The sequence below is a fragment of the Panthera tigris genome, chromosome A3 (assembly GCF_018350195.1).
Source record: "Panthera tigris isolate Pti1 chromosome A3, P.tigris_Pti1_mat1.1, whole genome shotgun sequence".
Classification (NCBI taxonomy): domain Eukaryota; kingdom Metazoa; phylum Chordata; class Mammalia; order Carnivora; family Felidae; genus Panthera; species Panthera tigris.
Window position 1 is genome coordinate 88,848,662 of NC_056662.1, and position 18,361 is coordinate 88,867,022.

The following is an 18,361-nucleotide window of genomic DNA, read 5'->3' on the forward strand; positions in this document are numbered from 1 at the left end:
TCCAAGGTCCCAAAGGCCCTCTGCCCTTCCCTTTCCTCAACAGGCCAGGCCCACCCCAGCCAGTCCCTACTCCTCCCACATTCATAACCCCCCTCTCCTGCCTTGTGCTTCCCACCTTCTCTGCCTCTGGATTCCTCTGCTATCTGGATTTCAGTAATTATGAAATCTCTGAACTGGAAAGCCATTCATTCAATAAGCATTCACTGAGTGCCTACTATATGCCAGGTCCTGGGCAAACTGCCCAGAAACAGGTGACTTGATCACACGTGAGAGCCCCTCACAGCTTTTTGGGCCCGGCTGCTACTTGGACACTTCTCTAACTGAGGGGTCAGGCAGCTCATTGCAACAACAGACTGTCAGTTTTTCAGAAGATCCTGCTACTTTCGTTGGGCTCCTGCTCATCATGTGTGGAGCATCTCTTGATGTGTGGAGTTCAGAACTAAACAGACTCCTTTGTTCTGGGCCACACCTTGAGCAATCTTAGATCCTGCACCTCTTGCCCATGAATTCACAGTCACTGCCAAGTTGCTGTGCCTGTTCCTTAAACGCAACCCACAGTTAAGTATGACCAAAGCAGTTATAACTGAAGGGGACAAGACTGAAGACAGAGCCCCAGGACACACCACTGGAGACTTCCCTCGGGCTAACTACTCATGTCCTCTTGAAACCTGATACACACTGGGGGCCCATGTCATTTCTAGGGCGGCTCACGCTTATGGCACCCAGCCCAGCCCACTCATCCTTCCAGATCCAACCCAGAAAGGTTGGAGAACGTGCCCCGGATGACCTGGAAACGTGGCCCATTGGTCATCCACCCTAGGCCTGACAACTAAACGTGTGGAGGACAGTGAAAACGTTACATAACAAAAAAGAACATTCAAAAAACAATTTTAAAAATGAAAAAAAAAAAAAAACCAGAATAAATGTCCAAGCAGCCACAGAATGTGGTCACCGATGTCATTATGGTGGGCCTCCACTATGGGTGCCCAGTTTCAAAGACTTTTTATCAAAGCACTCATTTGATCACTGAACAAACCCACACTGAACACTGTGTGCCAGGCATAGCGCGGGCCTGGGGGTTGGGGATGAATGAGTCTTGGGGAGCTCACAGTCTGATAAAGGAGGCAGACTCAGAAAAAAAAACAACAGCAACAAAAAACATGCAATTCCAGGTCACACACAGGCACACACAGGGTGCTGTGGTCTAGCCCTGATTGGGCCTACCAGGGAGGGCTTCTTGGTGGAGGTGGTGTCTGAGCAGAGAAATGAAGGCAAGAGAAGGCAGAGGATGGGGGCTGAGGTAATGGGAAGCGACGATTCCAGGCAAACAGGGCCATGTGCAAAGGCCTGGGGCCAGTGAGAGAGGCAGACGGGAGGTTGAAGATTCACCACAGCTCCAAAGGAGTATGGGCAGGGACTAGGTCAAGGAAAGGACAGAGGAGCTGAAGGGCTGCGGACACCACATTATCACTGACCTGGATGGAAGGGACAAACGTCATGAGGCCCAGCCACAGCTGACACAGGTGCACCTCAGGGGATGAGGAACTGAGGAGGTCAGGACCAACCCTCTGGGCTCGGGCACACTGCCGTGGCCACCTCCCGGACGAGGCAAGCAGGGAGGCTTGAACACCAAGGGAAGAATAGTAAAGAAGGAATCAAGGACACCAAGACCCACGTGGCCTGGGGGTGAAGGGGAGCAAGGAGGTGGGGTGAGGGCAGACATGTGAACAGAAGACCTCCCAGACACTGCCCAGACATCCTGAGGAACGGACTCCCCGGTGAACACAGAGATTTTTTCCTGGTGATGAAATCAGCTGTGACATTTAATGCAGGGGACTGCTGTAGACAGTGCAGGAAGAAGGCGTTTCCCGGCAAAGGGATGATGAGGCTGGCATTTTGGCCCATACGCGAAGGTTATTCCCCCCCCCACCCCCCGCCCGTGCAAGGAGTCAGCTGGCAGGTGCTGAGGCTCTGGCCTCCCCTGAGGGAGCTCAAAGCCCACATGGGGGTCTTGTCCCCTGCTGGGTATGGATTCAGTCAAGCAGGTGGGGGTGGGGTGACCTTCAGGGCTTCCTTCCCTGACTCCTGTACACACATACGCAGAGCCCGGTACGGAGATTTACTTGCCAGGTGGCACCTGGGGATCCCCACCTCTCGGCCCCTGGCTAAAGGCCCTGCCCCACGCATTCCTGATGAAATGTGCCCATTCCTCTCACCAGTGCCCCCTCGCGGCATCGGCGACCTTGCATGCCTCCCGCTGGCCACTCCTGCCAGCTCCCAGCCTAAGGCCTCAAGAGAAGGCTGTTTGTGGGGTCTGCCTGCCCTGGAATGGACTCTGCTCATGGAGACTGGTGGGTGGACCTGGGGGGGGGGGTTGTTTTTCCAATGCCTCCTCTACTGACCTTTAATTACACTGTTTGCCCAGCTCCCCAAACCATTAACTCCCACCTCACAGCACCCATCAATTAATGGAGGGCCTGCTCCGAGCTCGAGCTCCTGAACACAATTAAGCGTGACAGTCCACAAATAAGAAAGAACTGGAGAATTAATTAAGGTCTAAACAAATTAATTACCAGTCCCCAATCGATTCTGATGCCAGCACACATGCTCCTGGGCTCACTGTCTTTCCTAACATCTCCACGTATAAATAGAAACCGAGATTTCCCACATGATTGCTGCTGTGGACCGGGGCACAGCAAGGCTCTGAAACCACCATGAGGGAGAGAAGGGCTCAGTGAGTGTCCTCAGGGCTTCCCATGTACTCAGCACACATGCGTGCATGTACACACGCACAACCCTAGCTAAAAAACCAGGGTGAACCTGGAGGTGGGGTGCTCCTGGGGGGCGCCTCTGGACCACATGCCTCAGTTTCGCGGCTGCTTGGGTGAGGGGTTATCCAAGTGGGCTTGAAGTAGCCTGGGCTGGGCCTTCAAGGCCTGGGCGGTGGCCAGCTCAGAGAGTCTGAATTTTTTCTTCTGGGAAATGGGGATGGCTCGCCCCGCCTTGGGTCCTCCCAGAGAGACAATGTGGGGAGTGAGAGGCCACAGAGGTATGCTGGGGGGAAATGTGGAGAGCTGTGGAGCCCCTACAAACCCAGGGAAGGCCTGCAATGTCTGTCACACATGTTCCAGTGGGAAGGGGCTGAAGTGAGGTCTGGTCCAAAGCCAGAGAGGGGTAAAATCAGTGGAGTCAGGTGGGGGAATGAGGTGTCCTGTGCCCAGAGTCTCAGGCCTCTCTCTTGGGCAGCATGGAGGGCCCAGTGAAGAGAGGTATCCTCTCAACCTTCCAGACTACAGGTTGGAACAGGACAGAACTCACTGGGCAGGGCAACCGGCTCCTGGGAGCCTCCTTCCCTGAGGGAGGGAGTAGGGATATGGCCTCTGAGCACAGGGCACACAGAGGACCCTCTGTTCAGGGTGAGGTTCAGGACCCTCCCTCACCATGAAGACCCCCTTCTGCTCTACACACCACCCCCAAGCCCCCACACACATCCCAACAGCCAGGGCTTAATCTGATCACTTCCACTTGCCTCAACCTCCTTCTTGTGAGCACTTATGGCTCTGTGAGTCCTGTCTCCCCATCAGGCCAGGGGTCGGAAGGGGCAAAGAACCCTCTACGAGGTAAAGCAAATCCTGAGCAAGCTTCTTGGTGGCCTTAACGATGGCTTGGCCTAGTCTGGTCTAGCCCGCCATGGAAAGCAGGTGAATGCCTGGAGGGACCTAGGCCCTGCCTGCATGCAGTGAGCCTTACAGAAGATGTCTAAGCCTGAGAACAAGGTGAAGGGTGGCCAAGTGCAGGGTCTGTATGATGGCCCGAGAGGACCAGGGGTTCAAAAGCAGGTGAGGGGCATGCCTGTTCATCTTGCACACCACCGTGTCAACATCTACCCGGGGGGTTAGCAGGTATCCATTTGCAGATGGGCCTGGGAGGGCATCAGGGCCAGGGAAGTGGAAGCCTGCAATGTGGACAAGGAGAGACAGGGGTCAGGGGTGGGAGGGAGGCAGGCACTCAGCTAGGACTCAGGCAGCAGGCCTGAGGAAGCAGCCAGAAAGGATATGCTGCTCTCTGGATCCTGGCAAACTAGGACTATCAGGATTACAAACGGCATTGTGTGCAACCTGTGCAACTGACTAGGGATATATGGGATCTCAAGACAATTTGACAGTGGCTGGACCCGCAGGCTCCTCTTGGATTAAGACAGGAGGAGAATCAGGCTGGAGCCCAAAGAGGGACAGGTCCTAAAGTCTCAGGTGGGCATGACAGATAGGGTCAAACCTGAAAGCAGGGACCCTCCTCCTGAAGGAGCCCCAGAGGTTAAGACCACCCCCAAGGTCATCCAGCAAGATGACTGGCAGAGCAAGGCTGGAACAGGCCCCTGGCAAGGTCCTTGTCTGAAGCTTGGCTCAAGGACAGATTGCATCTCGGCCGAGTCCCAGATCCAGTCCAGTGCAGCTAAGAGCTGCCACCTTCTGAGGCTACACCTGACCCTCCAGCCCAGAATAGCGAGGAACGCAAGATCGGCAGCCTTGTTCACTCAATTAGGCCCCTTAACAAAGTCAGATCTAAAGAGTTATTCCATTAGTGGCCCATGCCAGAAATAGCTGGGAGTTCATTAAAAGTGTGGAGTTGCTAAGCAATTATCTGGGTCAGCTGAGGCTCAGACGGGCAGTTGGTCCTGGGAGTTCATTAGCCTCTGGCCAACGAGGGGGCGGGGGCTGCCAGGTAATGATCTCCCACCTTCTTACGGGGCTCTTTAGGTGCTCCAAAGCACTTTCCTGCGAATGGAATCTGGTCTGTAATCTCGTTTGGCCCTCCCACAGCTCTGGGCTGCAGGAAGGTAGGTATCAGTGCCCCCATTTTACAGATGGGGAAGCTGAACCCTGGAGGTGAATAATGAGATTGGGACCATGAGCCTGGGTCTGACTCAGGATCTTCAGACTGAGCCTTGGCACCTGGGAGGTGACGGGACCTGACACCACTCCTGGGCCGGCCCCTATCTTTGTCCTCTGGCATCAAATGTGGAACTCGGTATCATGGTTCAAGCGTATACTTCTCTTTAGACGACTAATCACACACTGCTTCGTGCTTCTTTCAGTGTTGTTTCTTTTTAGTTTTTAAAAACATTCTGCTATAGGGCCCTCTCCCCAAACAAAGCATGAGATTCTTAAGAGCCAGGCTGGGCTTGATGAGCTGGCCGGGGGCATCTATTGTGAGCTCAGCGGCTCCAAGACCAGCAAAGACTTAGCTGGAGGCAGCGAAATCCCCTCTACACGCACGCACGCACCACAATTACCTGAATATGAATAATACGAGTACGTGGGACTCACTGCTGTCGGCGCAGAGCCCGCTTCAGATCCTCTGTCCCCCATCTCTCTCTGTCCCTCCCCTACTCATGCTCTTTCTCTCTCTCTCTCTCAAAAAAGAAATAAACATTAAAAAAAATAAAGGGATTATATTGGAATACATTGCCAAATATTTTTTCAATTGTGATACAATCATAGCTGTGCTTTTTAACTAACGAATTAAAAAACAAGACCTACCAGTGGATTGAATCAATATCATAATTTTGAGTCAGTGTGGCACATGAACGGTATTTTAAAACCTCTGTAACAACTGTAACGGGACGTGAAAGTATCCGTGATTTCTATTGGTGACAAAGTCACAGCTCTTGCTTGTTACTGTGGTTTGCTGCCTACACTCCCAGTGGAAGGAAATGTTAAATTTCAGCTAGAGGCTAGTGTAGGTATTTTCCCCAGCCAAGTTCATAGGATCCCCTGCGTTCTATCTACTGGTCCTGTGGGAGACTGGGGCCCCAGGTTAAGAATCCCTGAGCTAAAAGCAGAATCCTGGTCACAGAGCTTGTCAGCAGCGCCCCTGTCACCCTCACTTCTGTCTACACATGTTTTGCTCTAGTTGCCCTCACCAGGAGACCCCCAAGGTCAGAAGAAGTCTGGAAAGGCATCCAGTTCCCCAAGAGCCCTGCAGCCCCACACACCCAGGTGTGACACACACACGCCTGCACACACCCCTGCACACCTCTGCATGGTTCAAGTCTTACCTACAGCGGGGAATGGCACAAATCTCTGGACAAGAAGACGGGTGGCTGGGGTGAACTTGTTGGCTTTCTGAACCAGGACATTAAGGCCCACCTTAGAAAGAGAAAACAGAAAGTTCATGATGCTGCAGCGGCCTGGCCGACTAGGGCAGGGGGGGCAGGCTGGGGCAGGAGCAGAGAGTGAACGGCACTGTCTTCCCCTGAAGTTGTGCCCCAGACCCCAAATCCTCAATGTCATCTGGGGCTGCCGGGCTCCAGGGTCACTAGTCAAAGCATCACTGCCCAGTCATTCCAGTTAACCAGCCCACGAAGAAGAGGGCGAGGGGAAAGTCTCAGCTACACACACACACACACACACGCATGCACACATGCATGTACCACACACACACACACACACACACACACACACACACACAACCTCTTTTAGGAGGTAAAAAGGAAAGATTGCTGTTAGAAGAACACATAATCCGCAAGTAAATGAAGTGTGGGAACCCTCATTCCCACCTCAGCCTCTAGGAACCCCTTTTCTGAGGCCCTGCTATGGGCTCAGGCACAAGCCTAACCTCGAGAGCTCAGGAGAAGGAGATCCACACACCTGCCCACAGGTGACTGTGGAACTAAGTAGAGCAGCCGAGAGCAGGATGGGGGTGCAGGGGGTGACACCCTGGGCTCACTGCCCTCTTCACGTAGATCCCAGCCCCCTCACCCAGCCTGGGACACTGGGCCCCCACCTCGCCTTCCCCTTGGGCACTCCCCATTCTATTCCATCCCCCATGCTATCCTCTGTTCTTCTAGAACACATGGTCCCACCATGTCTACCATAACCAGCTCCTCCCGTGACCTGTGTGAAAAGGTGCCATTTCCTTCACGCAGCTTCCCCACTCCCTCAACACCCCACATTCCCCTTCCGGGAATCCAGTTTACTGCTCCCCAGATGCTATGGGAGCTTTCTGGTCTTGGGGCCTTTGCCCATGCTGGTCCCTGAGACCCGAATGCCTTCCTTCTCTACTCAGTCCACACCTGCTCTTTAAGGCCCGCCTCTGAGCTCCACCTCCAATGACTCACTAACAGTGGGAATCACTGAACCTTTTTCTGCCTCGGTTTCCTTGTCTGTAAAAAGGGACCGTAGTATCTACAACATCCCAGGGCTGTTACAAGAATTTATGTAGGACCTCCTGGGTGGCTCAGGGGGTTGAGCATCCGACTCTTGATTTCAGCTCAGGTCATGATCTCACGGTTGTGGGATCAAGCCCTGTGTCATCAGGCTCTGTGATGACCATGGAGCCTATTTGGGATTCTCTCTCTCCTCTCTCTGCCCCCTCCTCCACACGTGTATACACGCATGCGCACTGTCTCTCTCTCTCTCAAAATAAATAAATAAACTTAAAAAAAAAGAATGTATGCAAAGTGTTTCACATGAGCTTAGAGCATAAAGGGATCTAAACAAATGAAGCTATGTAAAAATGTAAGCTATGTAGGAACGTTGCCTCTCCCAGGCAGGAAGGTGCTCCCTCACATGTCTCCGATCCCTCCTTCCTGCCACTCCGTTCACGGCTCATGGATGTGATGTCCCAGCTGGACAGGGGGAGGTGGACCATGCCTTTTTCATGTTTGTGTACCCAGCATTCAGGACAGTGGACGGCATGTAGCTCTTGCTCAATCAACTGGTGACTGAGGAATAAATGCATGAACCAACAAATGAATGGATGGAGATCAGCAAAGGCTGGAAGGGGGGTTTCTTGGAGGGAGGAAAGGTGGGTTAGGCAGGGCAGAGGAAAGAGAATTTTGGTGGGGAAAACAGCACAAGCACAGGCGTGGAGACAGAAAAGGCTAGACGCATGTGGCCAGACCAGAAGCAGATGTATAGAGGCTGCTGCTGCCCCAAACTGAGGCCAGAACCAGACTCTGCCCTGGAGGTCTTTCCTGGGAGGAGGAGCAGCGGCGGCTGCCGCAGGACACCTGGCCAAAGGGAGCCTGGGGAGCCTGCGCTCAGCTCTGGCACACCTGGTCACTAGCAGGCCACCCTGCCCCCACAGCCCGGGCTCTGGCCTCAGCCTTCTGAGTTGTTGGAGAAGATGCAGAGCCTTGGGAAGGCCTCCAGGGCTGCAGGGTGACTGCAGCAGTCAAAGCAAGAATGGCACGGTGACCTGGGAAGACAGGAAGTGCCAACCTGTCAGCCCCTGGGTAGCCCAGGACCTCACGGAGCCAGGATGCTCCCGGGCAAACCCAGCTTGGGCTCTTGGGCATCTGGTCTGTATTTGAAGCCTCAAGCTGATCTTCAGAGTCTCATCCTTGTCCTTTCCCTGTCACTTGCTCAAGGGGAGGCTGGGAGGCAGGGAGATGGGCGGCAGCTTGGACACACTTCACTGGTACAGCAGGGCAGGCCAGGGAGCTGCTAGCCTACAGTGGGCCCTGCTCCCCTGCTTCCAGGCTGCCCTGCCACGCAGATGGAACTCACCAAGTCCAGGTCTCCCCAGCTCTCAGCAGTGAGTGACTGTCTATTTCTGTGCCCCCCCCCCCCAAATGCGAGGGAACACGTTCCTACAGAGTGCAGAGTGGGAAAGTCTGGAGGGAGACAGGATGACACAGGTGTTGGTGAAGGAGAAGAGGAGGAAAGGGGCACGGGGAAGTGCCAGGCCGTGTGCTGAGCACATCGCATGAAATACCTAAATTAAATAGGTATGGGGCACCTGGGTGGCTCAGTCAGTTCAGCTCAGCTCAGGTCATGATCTTGTGCTTCGTGAGTTCGAGCCCTGCATCAGGCTCTCTGCTGTCTGCACAGAGTCTGCTTCAGATGTTCTGTCCCCCTCTCTCTCTGCCCCTCCCCCCTCAAAAATAAATAAACATTAAAAAAATAAATTACATAGGTATGTTGCTCCTTTCTATAGATTCAAAAAAGTTCAGACAAGTTCCGAGTAGTTAAGTAACTTTACCCAGGGACACACAGCTATTACAGGGCAGGTAAAGCTAGGATTTGAACCCAGGGGTCTGCTAATTCCAAAGCTTTGTTCTTAACTATGCTATTTACTTTCTCTATAGCTTCCATCTCAATGAGGCATGCTTTAATGTCTAATGTGCCATTTAAAACTTGCTGTTTGCATAGCAAAAGCTGTCCTGAAAAGACCACGGTTGGGGCCGGGGCCCAGATGAATGGAAGGCAGCTCCCGTCAGCAAAGATAGGGCCCTTGATCCAGCCCTGCCTGCGCCCCCATCCCAGCTATCAAACAGAAGGTCTAGGTTCAAACTCCAGCTCCACCCCCGACATCCTTTTGGAAAGATGTGGGACGTGTTGGAGGAGTCTTCCAGGAGGCCAGCAGGCAGCTGGGACATTCTCCTGGCAGCCTCTTGGGGGCAGGCAGGGCTGGAGTGTAGTGGGAGGACAAGGAATAGTGGTCACTGGTTGTAACAAACACTCAGACTTGCCCTCAAGCCTCCCTGGCTGGCTGTTTTTCCCTCTGGCTAGGACTGGCACAGTCCAGAGTGTTTCAGCCTGTCCCCCCAACTCTGGGTGGGAGTCCGGGGTGGGAGGAGGAAAGAAGAGAAACAACAATGCCTGGGTTCCAGATCTCTTCTGGCCTGCCCTTTCCCTGAAGCCCACTGGAGTCTTCCCGACATGCTCATTCCTGAGCATGGCCAGCATGCCTGAGCCAAGGAAGGGGCCGGGGACCAGCAAAGTGGGGAGACGAGGAGCTGGTGAGGTCACCCTGCACACCCACTGATGATGAGCTCGAAAGCAGGAAGGTACAAATAAAGGAGAGTCAAGCAGCCACTTATTCCCGCTCCTGCCACAGCCCCCAACTCAGGCCTTACCGTCCCAGCAGCTGGGATGGCCACAGCCTGGGAAGGAACCAGGGTGGGTTGCAGACCAGGGTTGCGAGCCCGTCTGTTCTGATTCCTCAGGGGCCCTTTGGCCTGAAACATTTGGTGGAGCCCATTAAAATTAAAAAGCCAAGTGGCTGGTGGCTCTGAATGCCAGCTCATTTTCCCTGGCATGGTGGGTCCTGTTTAAGGGAACCAGCTGGCATTAATGGCACACAACTCATCACGAACAGCAGCTAGCGATCAGAAAAATCTGAGCTAATAATCGGGTTTGGGAAAGATAATGAGATATGGAACAATCACTGCTGAGGGTCCCCCAGGGTCTGTTTTAACAGCCTCAAAATAAGCCACAAAATAGAAATTAACCAAACAGGGGCTCCATTTTGGCAGAGAGGAAAACAAACAGGGTGTGGATTTTGCACACGAATTCCCCTTGTGGTCAGCAGACAGGGGTCCTGGGAGGAGCAAGAGCCCAGGAGACCCCGTGGGACATCAGCAATGACCTAAGGAAGCAGCGGACCGTCTCTGGCCACTTCTCTCCAAGCTCTGGCTCCCAGGCCAGTGGATTTGCCACGGGCAGCTGACAGGAACAGAAGAGAGAAGACTGGCTTCCTGACAATCTCCCAAGGTGGGATAAGGGGCTCTGTGACACAAGATCTCCCACGTCATGAGCTGTACGGCTGATAGCTGTCTCCCTAAGCACCAAGGTCCTCCCCAGGCCACCAGCAGCTTCCTTTCTGTGAGGCCAGCGAGGAGACGCTGGATGGGGCTTGAGCAGTGCAAGCAGGCTGTGTCCTCCACAAACCTACAACCCCTTGCAGGATGCCTTTATCTGGAGGGGCTTCAGGTGCTCCCCTTTCACACTCCCAGGATGAAGGTTCCCTTGCTCCTCCTCACCTACACCCTGTCCTGTCCCACTGTTAGCAGCTCCTCCTGCCCCAAACCCAGAAGTCTTCCTGGATAGGAGCCTCTCCCTTCCCAGATGCAGCTCGGCATTCAGGGCTACCTGTCCTGTCTCCCGGGTATCCTGAATGCAACCACTTCTCTCTGTTCCTGTCGCTTACCTTAAGCACCCATCTCTTCTCCTTGGACAACTGCCCACCTCCTAACTCGGCTCCCTGCTTCTGCTCTTGCTCCCTCCCATCAGCTCCCTACACAGCAGCCAGAACGATCTTCTAAAAATGGGTATCAATTCGCTTTAGCCTTTCAGTGGCTTCTCACTGCAGATAGAGACCCACAGGGCCCCCCCCAACCCTCACTTGCAAGGCTCCAGCCACCTGCCTTTGCCCTGCTCCTCCCCTGAGCCAACTCTCTCTCTCCTCTCCCTCCCTCACTCCCCCCACCACCTCTCTCCTCGGGGCCTTCAAGCACGGCCCTCCCTTGGCCTCCTCCCTTTTCAGCTTAAATGTCAGACAGCCCTCCTCTTCACTCAGGGCTCCCCTTTTACAGTTTCTCACAGAACCCGGACCTCTTCCTTCCCTGCACCTATCACAGTCTCAAAGTGTATATTGATTTTCCTCCTTAAAAGGTTGGGAATCAAGGTGATACGTGTATATTATTTAAAACTGAATAGCACAGAAATATTTTTACCTGTGGCCTCTTTACTAAATATCCATCTCTCCCAGTAGGCCCTAAGTACTGGGTACAGGGCCTGTGTCTCCCTTACTCCTCACTGAATTCCTGCTGCCTGGGGAAATGAGTAGGTGCTTAATAAATATTCTAGAATGAATCATGTGAGTGATTTCTGAGGCAGGAAAAAAAGAGCCGCAAGGGAGATCTGCCTTGTGCAGTCACTGCTAGCAAACAACTGCAGTGCTAAACGTTGCACACACAGGACCGAGTTCACCTGAGCAGACGGCTCGTCACTCTGCCAGGAGGAGGGGCCTGGAAGGGGTGGCCCCAAGGCCGTGAAGGTTTCTGGGAAAGGGGATGCCTGACTGAGACCTGAAGGGTAAATAGGAAGCAACCAGATAAGGAACGAGGAGGCTCAGTAGAGCGTCAGGGGCATGAAATACCGGGTTGTCTGTAGCCAGCTGTGGACTCTAATAGCGCCTGTAAGGGGATCCAAGGGGCCCTGGAGAACAATGGAGAAGAGGGCATGCCTGAAAGGAGAGATGGCACGAGATTCCGAAATCAGATCTACTCTTGGGTGGTGGGTGATAATGTAACGAGATGGTTAGGAGGTGGTGGAGCAAGGACCGGGGCAGATCGAAGAATCTTTGAGGTGCCAAAATGCCCAGCAGAGGGCGCTCGTTGTAGAATAAACTCTTGGCAACCAAGCGGACCCCATGACCCTCTGTGGAGGTCAACTGTCCTGCAACCCCAGACAGCCTCTTGCTTGGTGACAGGCTCAGGAGCAAAGGGCCAAGGTGACTGAGACAGAGTCATACACAGGCTGAAAGACCAATCAGCTTCACCTGCTTCTGAGAGGGTTGTTTGCCAGCAACAGAGACCAATCCTGATCCCTGAACCGTGTCCTGTAGGGACCTGTTGGCCACCTGCTAGAAAACCAGTTACATCAGACCCCTTACACGTAGGAAGGGACACAACTTGTCCTCCCCAGAATAGAATAGATGCAGAACCCATATTCACGTTGGACTCACCACTGCCAATATCACCATCTGCAGGCTTCTGGAAAACTTCAGATTCTGCTACAGGGTCCATGTAATGGGCCCTCCAACCCGAAAGCCAATCACAGGAAAGCAGTGAGTTAACATTCTGGTCTTGGATTCTCAGGCTAATGGTTCCTACCTCCATTAGGCCCAGAGAAAGACAGAAAAGCTATAAGTACACCCTGGATCACAGAGAACACCCTGAGGTACACCCTGGATCACAGAGAACATCCTTAAGTATACCCTCAACTACAGAGAACACTCTAAGGTACACCCTGGATCATAGGGAACATTCAAGGTGCATTCTTGACCACAGAGAACACTCTGAGGTATAGGTTGAATCACAGGGAACACTCTGAGGTACACCTTGGACCAAGAGAACACCCTGAGGTACACCCTGGATCACAGGGAACACTCTGAGGTACACCCTGGACCACAGGGAACACCCTGAGGTACACCCTGGACCAAGAGAACACCCTGAGGTACACCCTGGATCACAGAGAACACTCTGAGGTACACCCTGGACCACAGGGAACACCCTGAGGTACACCCTCAACCACAAAGAACACTCTGAAGTATGCCTTCCACCACAGAACCAGCCAGACTCGGTTCTTGCAGGAGGCGGAACAAGGAGCCTCTGGACCAGGGACAAATATACGCCACTGGCTCGACTTTGGCCAGAAAACACAGGTTCAGGAACCAAGTATGAAGTTGGATAGTGGGTTTAACCCCATTACACCTAAGGAGCCTTTCAAAAATTTTCTTCTAGTCCCCACTGTTCTCAGGGTACATGGGGGCAGACTTATCTGCCAGGAGGCATGGCTACAGTTCCTTTAAACTGGAAGCCAAGAACATTGTTTGGCTCTTTCCTCCACCTTAGGCCACAACTGGGAACAGGAAGAAAATGGTGTCTTTGTATTAGCAGAATAGTGTACGATTAAGCCTGTGTTTGAATCCTGGTTCTGTCACTGGTTTCACCTCTGTGCTTCAGTGTCCTCATCAATACAACTGAGAAGGGCACCTAAGCAGTACCTGGCACACTGAAGGCATTCCAGAAGTGTTAGGCATTACGACCATTGTGATTATTTGCCACTCTGATACCGGGACATGGAGCTCCCAGTAGGCAATGGGAACTGGGAGGGGGAGGGGTTCAGCCCAGGAACCTCCTGGGACACCACCTTGCACTCCAATATCTAGTAAAGGTAAACAGACAACCACTGTATCCTGTTCAGAAAGAACCCCTCAGGGCTCAGACCCTTTGGGAATGGAGAACAGCAATTCCCCAAGAGGGAAAGAGCTCAGCCACCTAAGATGTGGCTAAAGGTGAGGGGTTTGAGAGCCAGGCGTGAAGTGTCTCTCATGTACCAAACAGCTCCTGACCAGCATGGAGGACTTCAGCCCTGAGCCTTCCTCTCCAGCCACAGGTCCATTCTCACCAGGGCCTAATGTCCATGATGGGGGTCATCTGCTGGGCCTACCGCCCCGCCATGACTTCTCTTCCAGCCCACTCTGCCCGCCCTCCCCACAACGCCCCAGGTCCCTGAGTCCAGCCAGCGCTGCCGGCGTGGCCCCCTAACTCCTGAGTAGGCGCTCCCAGTGTTTCACAAGCGGCTCTGCTACTCCTCAGTTCATTGCCACCTCATCCCCATCACTTCCGGAGTCCATCACAGTCTCCTTTTCCTGAATGCCTCTCCACATGCTGTGCCCTCTACCGGGAACCCTCAACCTTGCCTTCGGCTCTCTCCGGTCTGTCCTGAAGAGTCGGCCTTGTGTGACTTGGGGGGCCTCTTCCCTACTTACCACCACACCCAAGGGTCACCTTCATCAGAATTCTGGTTCTACCACAGAATATCCTCAGCTTTCCCTCTCCTCGTCTTGAAGGACAACATACCAATCGGAGTGACCCCCTCGCACCTACCAACTGCCTGCCATATACACTCCCCTGAAGGGAGTGAGTAGGTCTCACTCTTGTGTAGCCAGGGCCCGAGGGGGGCTGACCACAGAAATACTCAACATGAACCCCCAAATTCAAATACAGTGAGGACTGACAGAGGCTTCCTTTGTTAAAAGACAGCAAACTGTTAGATTTCAAAAATAACTTAAGACAAAATTTCTTTTTTATTCTCGAGCAAGAAGCCAGACATTGCCAAATCTATTTAGAGAGTTCACCAAAAGGCTGCTACCCCTGCACTGGTGGTCCTGTAACCAGCATGAGACTTCATTCGGGGGGCCGTGCAAACTGGGGGCCCTTGATTCAGGGGGGTGCTGGCCAAGGTCAGGGCTCTGGCTCTTCTGAGGGAGAGGAAAGGTCCAGGGAGGAGACTGGACTCTCAGGGCCTAGCCTCCACTCCACCTTGTCCTTAGTCCCTGGGATTTGCCCTCAGCCTGTCAGCACCCCCATCCACGCCGCCTGCTTGTAGGGACTCGTTTTAATTAATGCCAGAGCTGGGCCAACCACTGGGGCCGTGACACTTGTTTGCAGGTCTTCTCCTCCTAACAGGTTCTCCCTGGGAGGGGATTTGTCACTAATTGAAGCAGAGATCAGTTAATGAGGCCGCAGGCCCAGGGTTCCAGAGAACAAGGGAAAGGAAAATAAAATAAAGCCTCTTTCTTTGGAGGTTTTGTGATTTACACACACAAAAGAAAAGCAAGCAAGCTGCAGATTTTCCAAGTCAGAAACTCCGCTCCATCTGCCGGAGTTAGACCCTCACTGTGTGAAGACGTCAGGCAGAGGGACGCTGCCACGGCTAAGACTCGTGGATCTAGGCGGAGAGGGGCCTCCTGAGGCCGGCAATCAATCAGCAACCTAATTAACAATTATTTATGGAGCAGTGCTCACTCCCCCTCCATGGGGGAGAAGACACAGGGCCTATCCCTGGTTAACTTGAAAGCCAGTAGAACAATGACAGGACAGGACACGGGGTGTACTGAGTGAGTGTGTGGGAAGGCCAGAAGTTTCTAGGCCTTGGGGCTGTGGGAAGAGTTTGGGTTGGCATGGTCAGGAAAAGCCTCTTTGAGGGCTCTGGAAGGGAGCTGGGATGTCCCAAACACAGGCGCAACCCCTGGGGGCTGTGACAGCCCAGTGTGAGGCCTCCGGTCCCTGAGGGTAAGATCCTGGCTCTGAGAGCCTAGAGGGCCCCCAGTCCCCAGGAACAGCAGCTTAGGCGTCAGAGGCCCGACCCCACAATCTGGGCTAGCTCAGATCCTAGGAAATGGGAGGGATGGAATGCCCAAAGGGCCCTTGGGTGGGACAGTGAGGCCTGGGGATGCTGAGAGCCTGGAGCCCCAAGCCTATAGGAGGAGGACATCCCACCAGGATAGGGCTCAAGCCCTTCCCAGTCAGGGCTGCTCAGTGGTTTCCTCCCCTCAGCTCCACCCCACTCCACCCTTAAATCTCAAGGAAGGAAGATGGGATTTTCTAGCGGCTAAACTGGGCAGAGCCATCAGCTCCTCTTGTCATGAAGAGCAAGGAGGAGGTGACAGAGTCCCTTTCCTTCTCTCACAAGAGCCATCACCTTTGCCAGGAGCCCCCCAGAATCAGAGCCTGCCAGTTTGTATGGCCCCAAATGAAGTCTCTGCTGGGTTGGGGACCCCACCAGGGTGGGGTTTGCAGTCTCTCGGCGAGCCATCTGAATAGATTAGGCAATGTCTGGCTCCTGGCTTGGGGTAAGGCAACGAGTCGGGGAGGGAGCTCCATCTTGGTATGAAGTGGGGATCACTCCCCAACAGGTCATTTGGAGAGGACGTGGTCCACACGGGAGCAGAGTAAAAGAAGCCATCTCAGAACAATCCCAAATCCCTACTTTCCCAGAGCAGTGGAATGAATGATGGTGTAGGGTACAGTGGGTTAGTACATAGTTGTGAACAATTATTACACTTAACGACATGGGAAAGATAAGGAAAGTGGGTTTTGCAAAGAGATTATTATATGTGAATTCTTTCATTATACGTGAATTTTCGAATTTGCATTTTGTAAGTTTTTTCTCACCAATTGCATGTATTTATTGTGTGATGAATAAAATAACAAAAGTTGTGAAGTGACTTTCCCCCTCTGGAGTCAGCTATAGGAGACCACCCAGCCAGGATCTAGAGAGTAAGATGGGGGCACAAGGGTGGGCTCAAGGGTGGGACCAGTGTAGCCAAGGTCCTGGGAACTTGAGCTTCCACTGTGGCTCTGGCCCAGGCCCCTGCTGTGTCACCTGCCTTCAGCCCTCATCTGGGATCCAGCCTTACACTCACACAGCCAGTTTACAAACCTCCCCTACTTAATAGCTGCTCTATTCTCAAAGTCCTGAGGAATTCAAATGAAACTATTCCTGTCTTGTGGAGGGCCTCCAGGATGCACTGGACATGTAACCACATGACCAAGGCCACAGAGAAGGACAATAGTGCCCTGGGAGCTCGGGCAGAGAGCAAAGGGGAGCCAGCCTTTGGGCCAGCCTTACAGCTGTTCCTGAGCCCCTTGCTTCCTGCATCAGCCACATTACTGAGAGTGAGCTCCTCTGACGAAGGTCCTGGGGCAAGGGGCCCTACTAGGGACAGACGTCCTGTCCTCAGCTGGAATGTACAGCCCTTTGCATCACTCATGGGCACCGCCTCACCTCCCCGCCGGCTTTCCAAAATCTCGAGCACTCTGTGTTAAAGTTTGTGTCTCTCTAGTAAAGTGTCACCAGAATCTACTTTCTTGTCTGCCGAGGAAGCCTGCCCTGGTGGCCCACCCACACAAACCTCTGTCTCCCACATCCTTGCCTGGGCCTGACCTCAGACAGGTCTGGCCAGAGCTGCAGGGGAGAGGGGCAGCTGCAGAGCAGTGGGACAGAGAAGTGGGGAGAGAGTTACTCACAGCAATGGAGACGGCGCTGATGACAGCTCCCAGGTAGCCCTGGATGAACTTGGACGCAGGAGAAGGCTGGAAGGCAGAGACAGATTTCTAGACCCACTGGGTGCCCAAAGCTGCCATACTCCACCCTTGCAAACAGCCCCAGCCAGCAAGAGACAGTCCTGCCCACCAACAGGTGAGAAGGAAAAGATCCCTCTGGAAGCCAAAGGGAGCCAGGCTTCCCTCAGCACAGCTCCATACAGGAAATACAGGGCAGGAACGTCCAGGGAGATGCCAAAGGGGCCCACTGCACTTTTGCCCTGTTCTAGAGAGCTCAGGGGCAGACACTGCTGGCTGGAGGTAGACAACAGCAAGGGCCAACGTGGGTCATGTACGTCTGGGGCAAGCATATCCAGTGGAGGGAGGATGCATGCTGGAAGTGGGCTGAGGGCAGCTGGAGGGCTGTCTAGGTGAAAATGGCAGCGGCCCGGCTGGCTGTGCCTGGCTGGCTCTCCCGGCCTTAACCCATGAGGCCACCGGGCTTCCATGCCAATAGGCGAGGGGTGCTCAATGTTTCTAAGGAAAAATGTAACCCAAGTTGCAACATATAAAATTAAGAAAGAGCTGAGGAACTTGCCTTTAACTATGCTCTGTTATTTTGGAGATGTTTGGTTCAAGGTACGTGAGAGCCATCCAAGCAGGGATGTACACGTGTGGATCACACACATGAGATGTGGACTGAAGGTTTGGACGGGGGAGGGGAGCGTCCTCAGAGTTTCAGGCCCCAAAGTTCCTACCACCAAGGCCCAGCCACTAACCCTACCCCATCACCCCCCTAGGTTAGAGGACGCCCTCAGCCTCTCCTCCCCAAACTGACAGGCCCCCCAAGGGGACCTAGACTCCTCCTCCCCTCTTACTGCCTTTGGACAGAAGTGCAGGAAATACAGCGTTACCAGTGAAGCTGGGGCCCAGCCCCTTCCTGGACAAGAGAAGGGTGACAGGCCTCCACCCTGAGCTTGTCCCAGGAGCGCAGGGGACTTTGGGGAGGAGGTGACA

The 18,361-nt window shown here is 53.6% G+C and overlaps 1 protein-coding gene across 11 annotated transcripts in view; it reads right to left on the minus strand.

Moving 5' to 3' along the window:
• The window catches only part of SFXN5 (sideroflexin 5), a 116,786-nt gene that overhangs the window by 35,460 nt on the left and 62,965 nt on the right, over positions 1-18,361 (minus strand). For 10 of the 11 annotated variants that reach the window (XM_042981730.1, XM_042981729.1, XM_042981727.1 and 7 more), the window contains 2 exons: positions 17,330-17,395; positions 6,059-6,149 (listed from right to left, as the gene is read on the minus strand). In XM_042981730.1, the coding sequence (XP_042837664.1) occupies positions 6,059-6,149; positions 17,330-17,395 (157 nt within the window). The remainder of the gene's footprint in view (positions 1-6,058; positions 6,150-17,329; positions 17,396-18,361) is intronic. The other variant, XM_042981721.1, reaches the window with a different exon arrangement.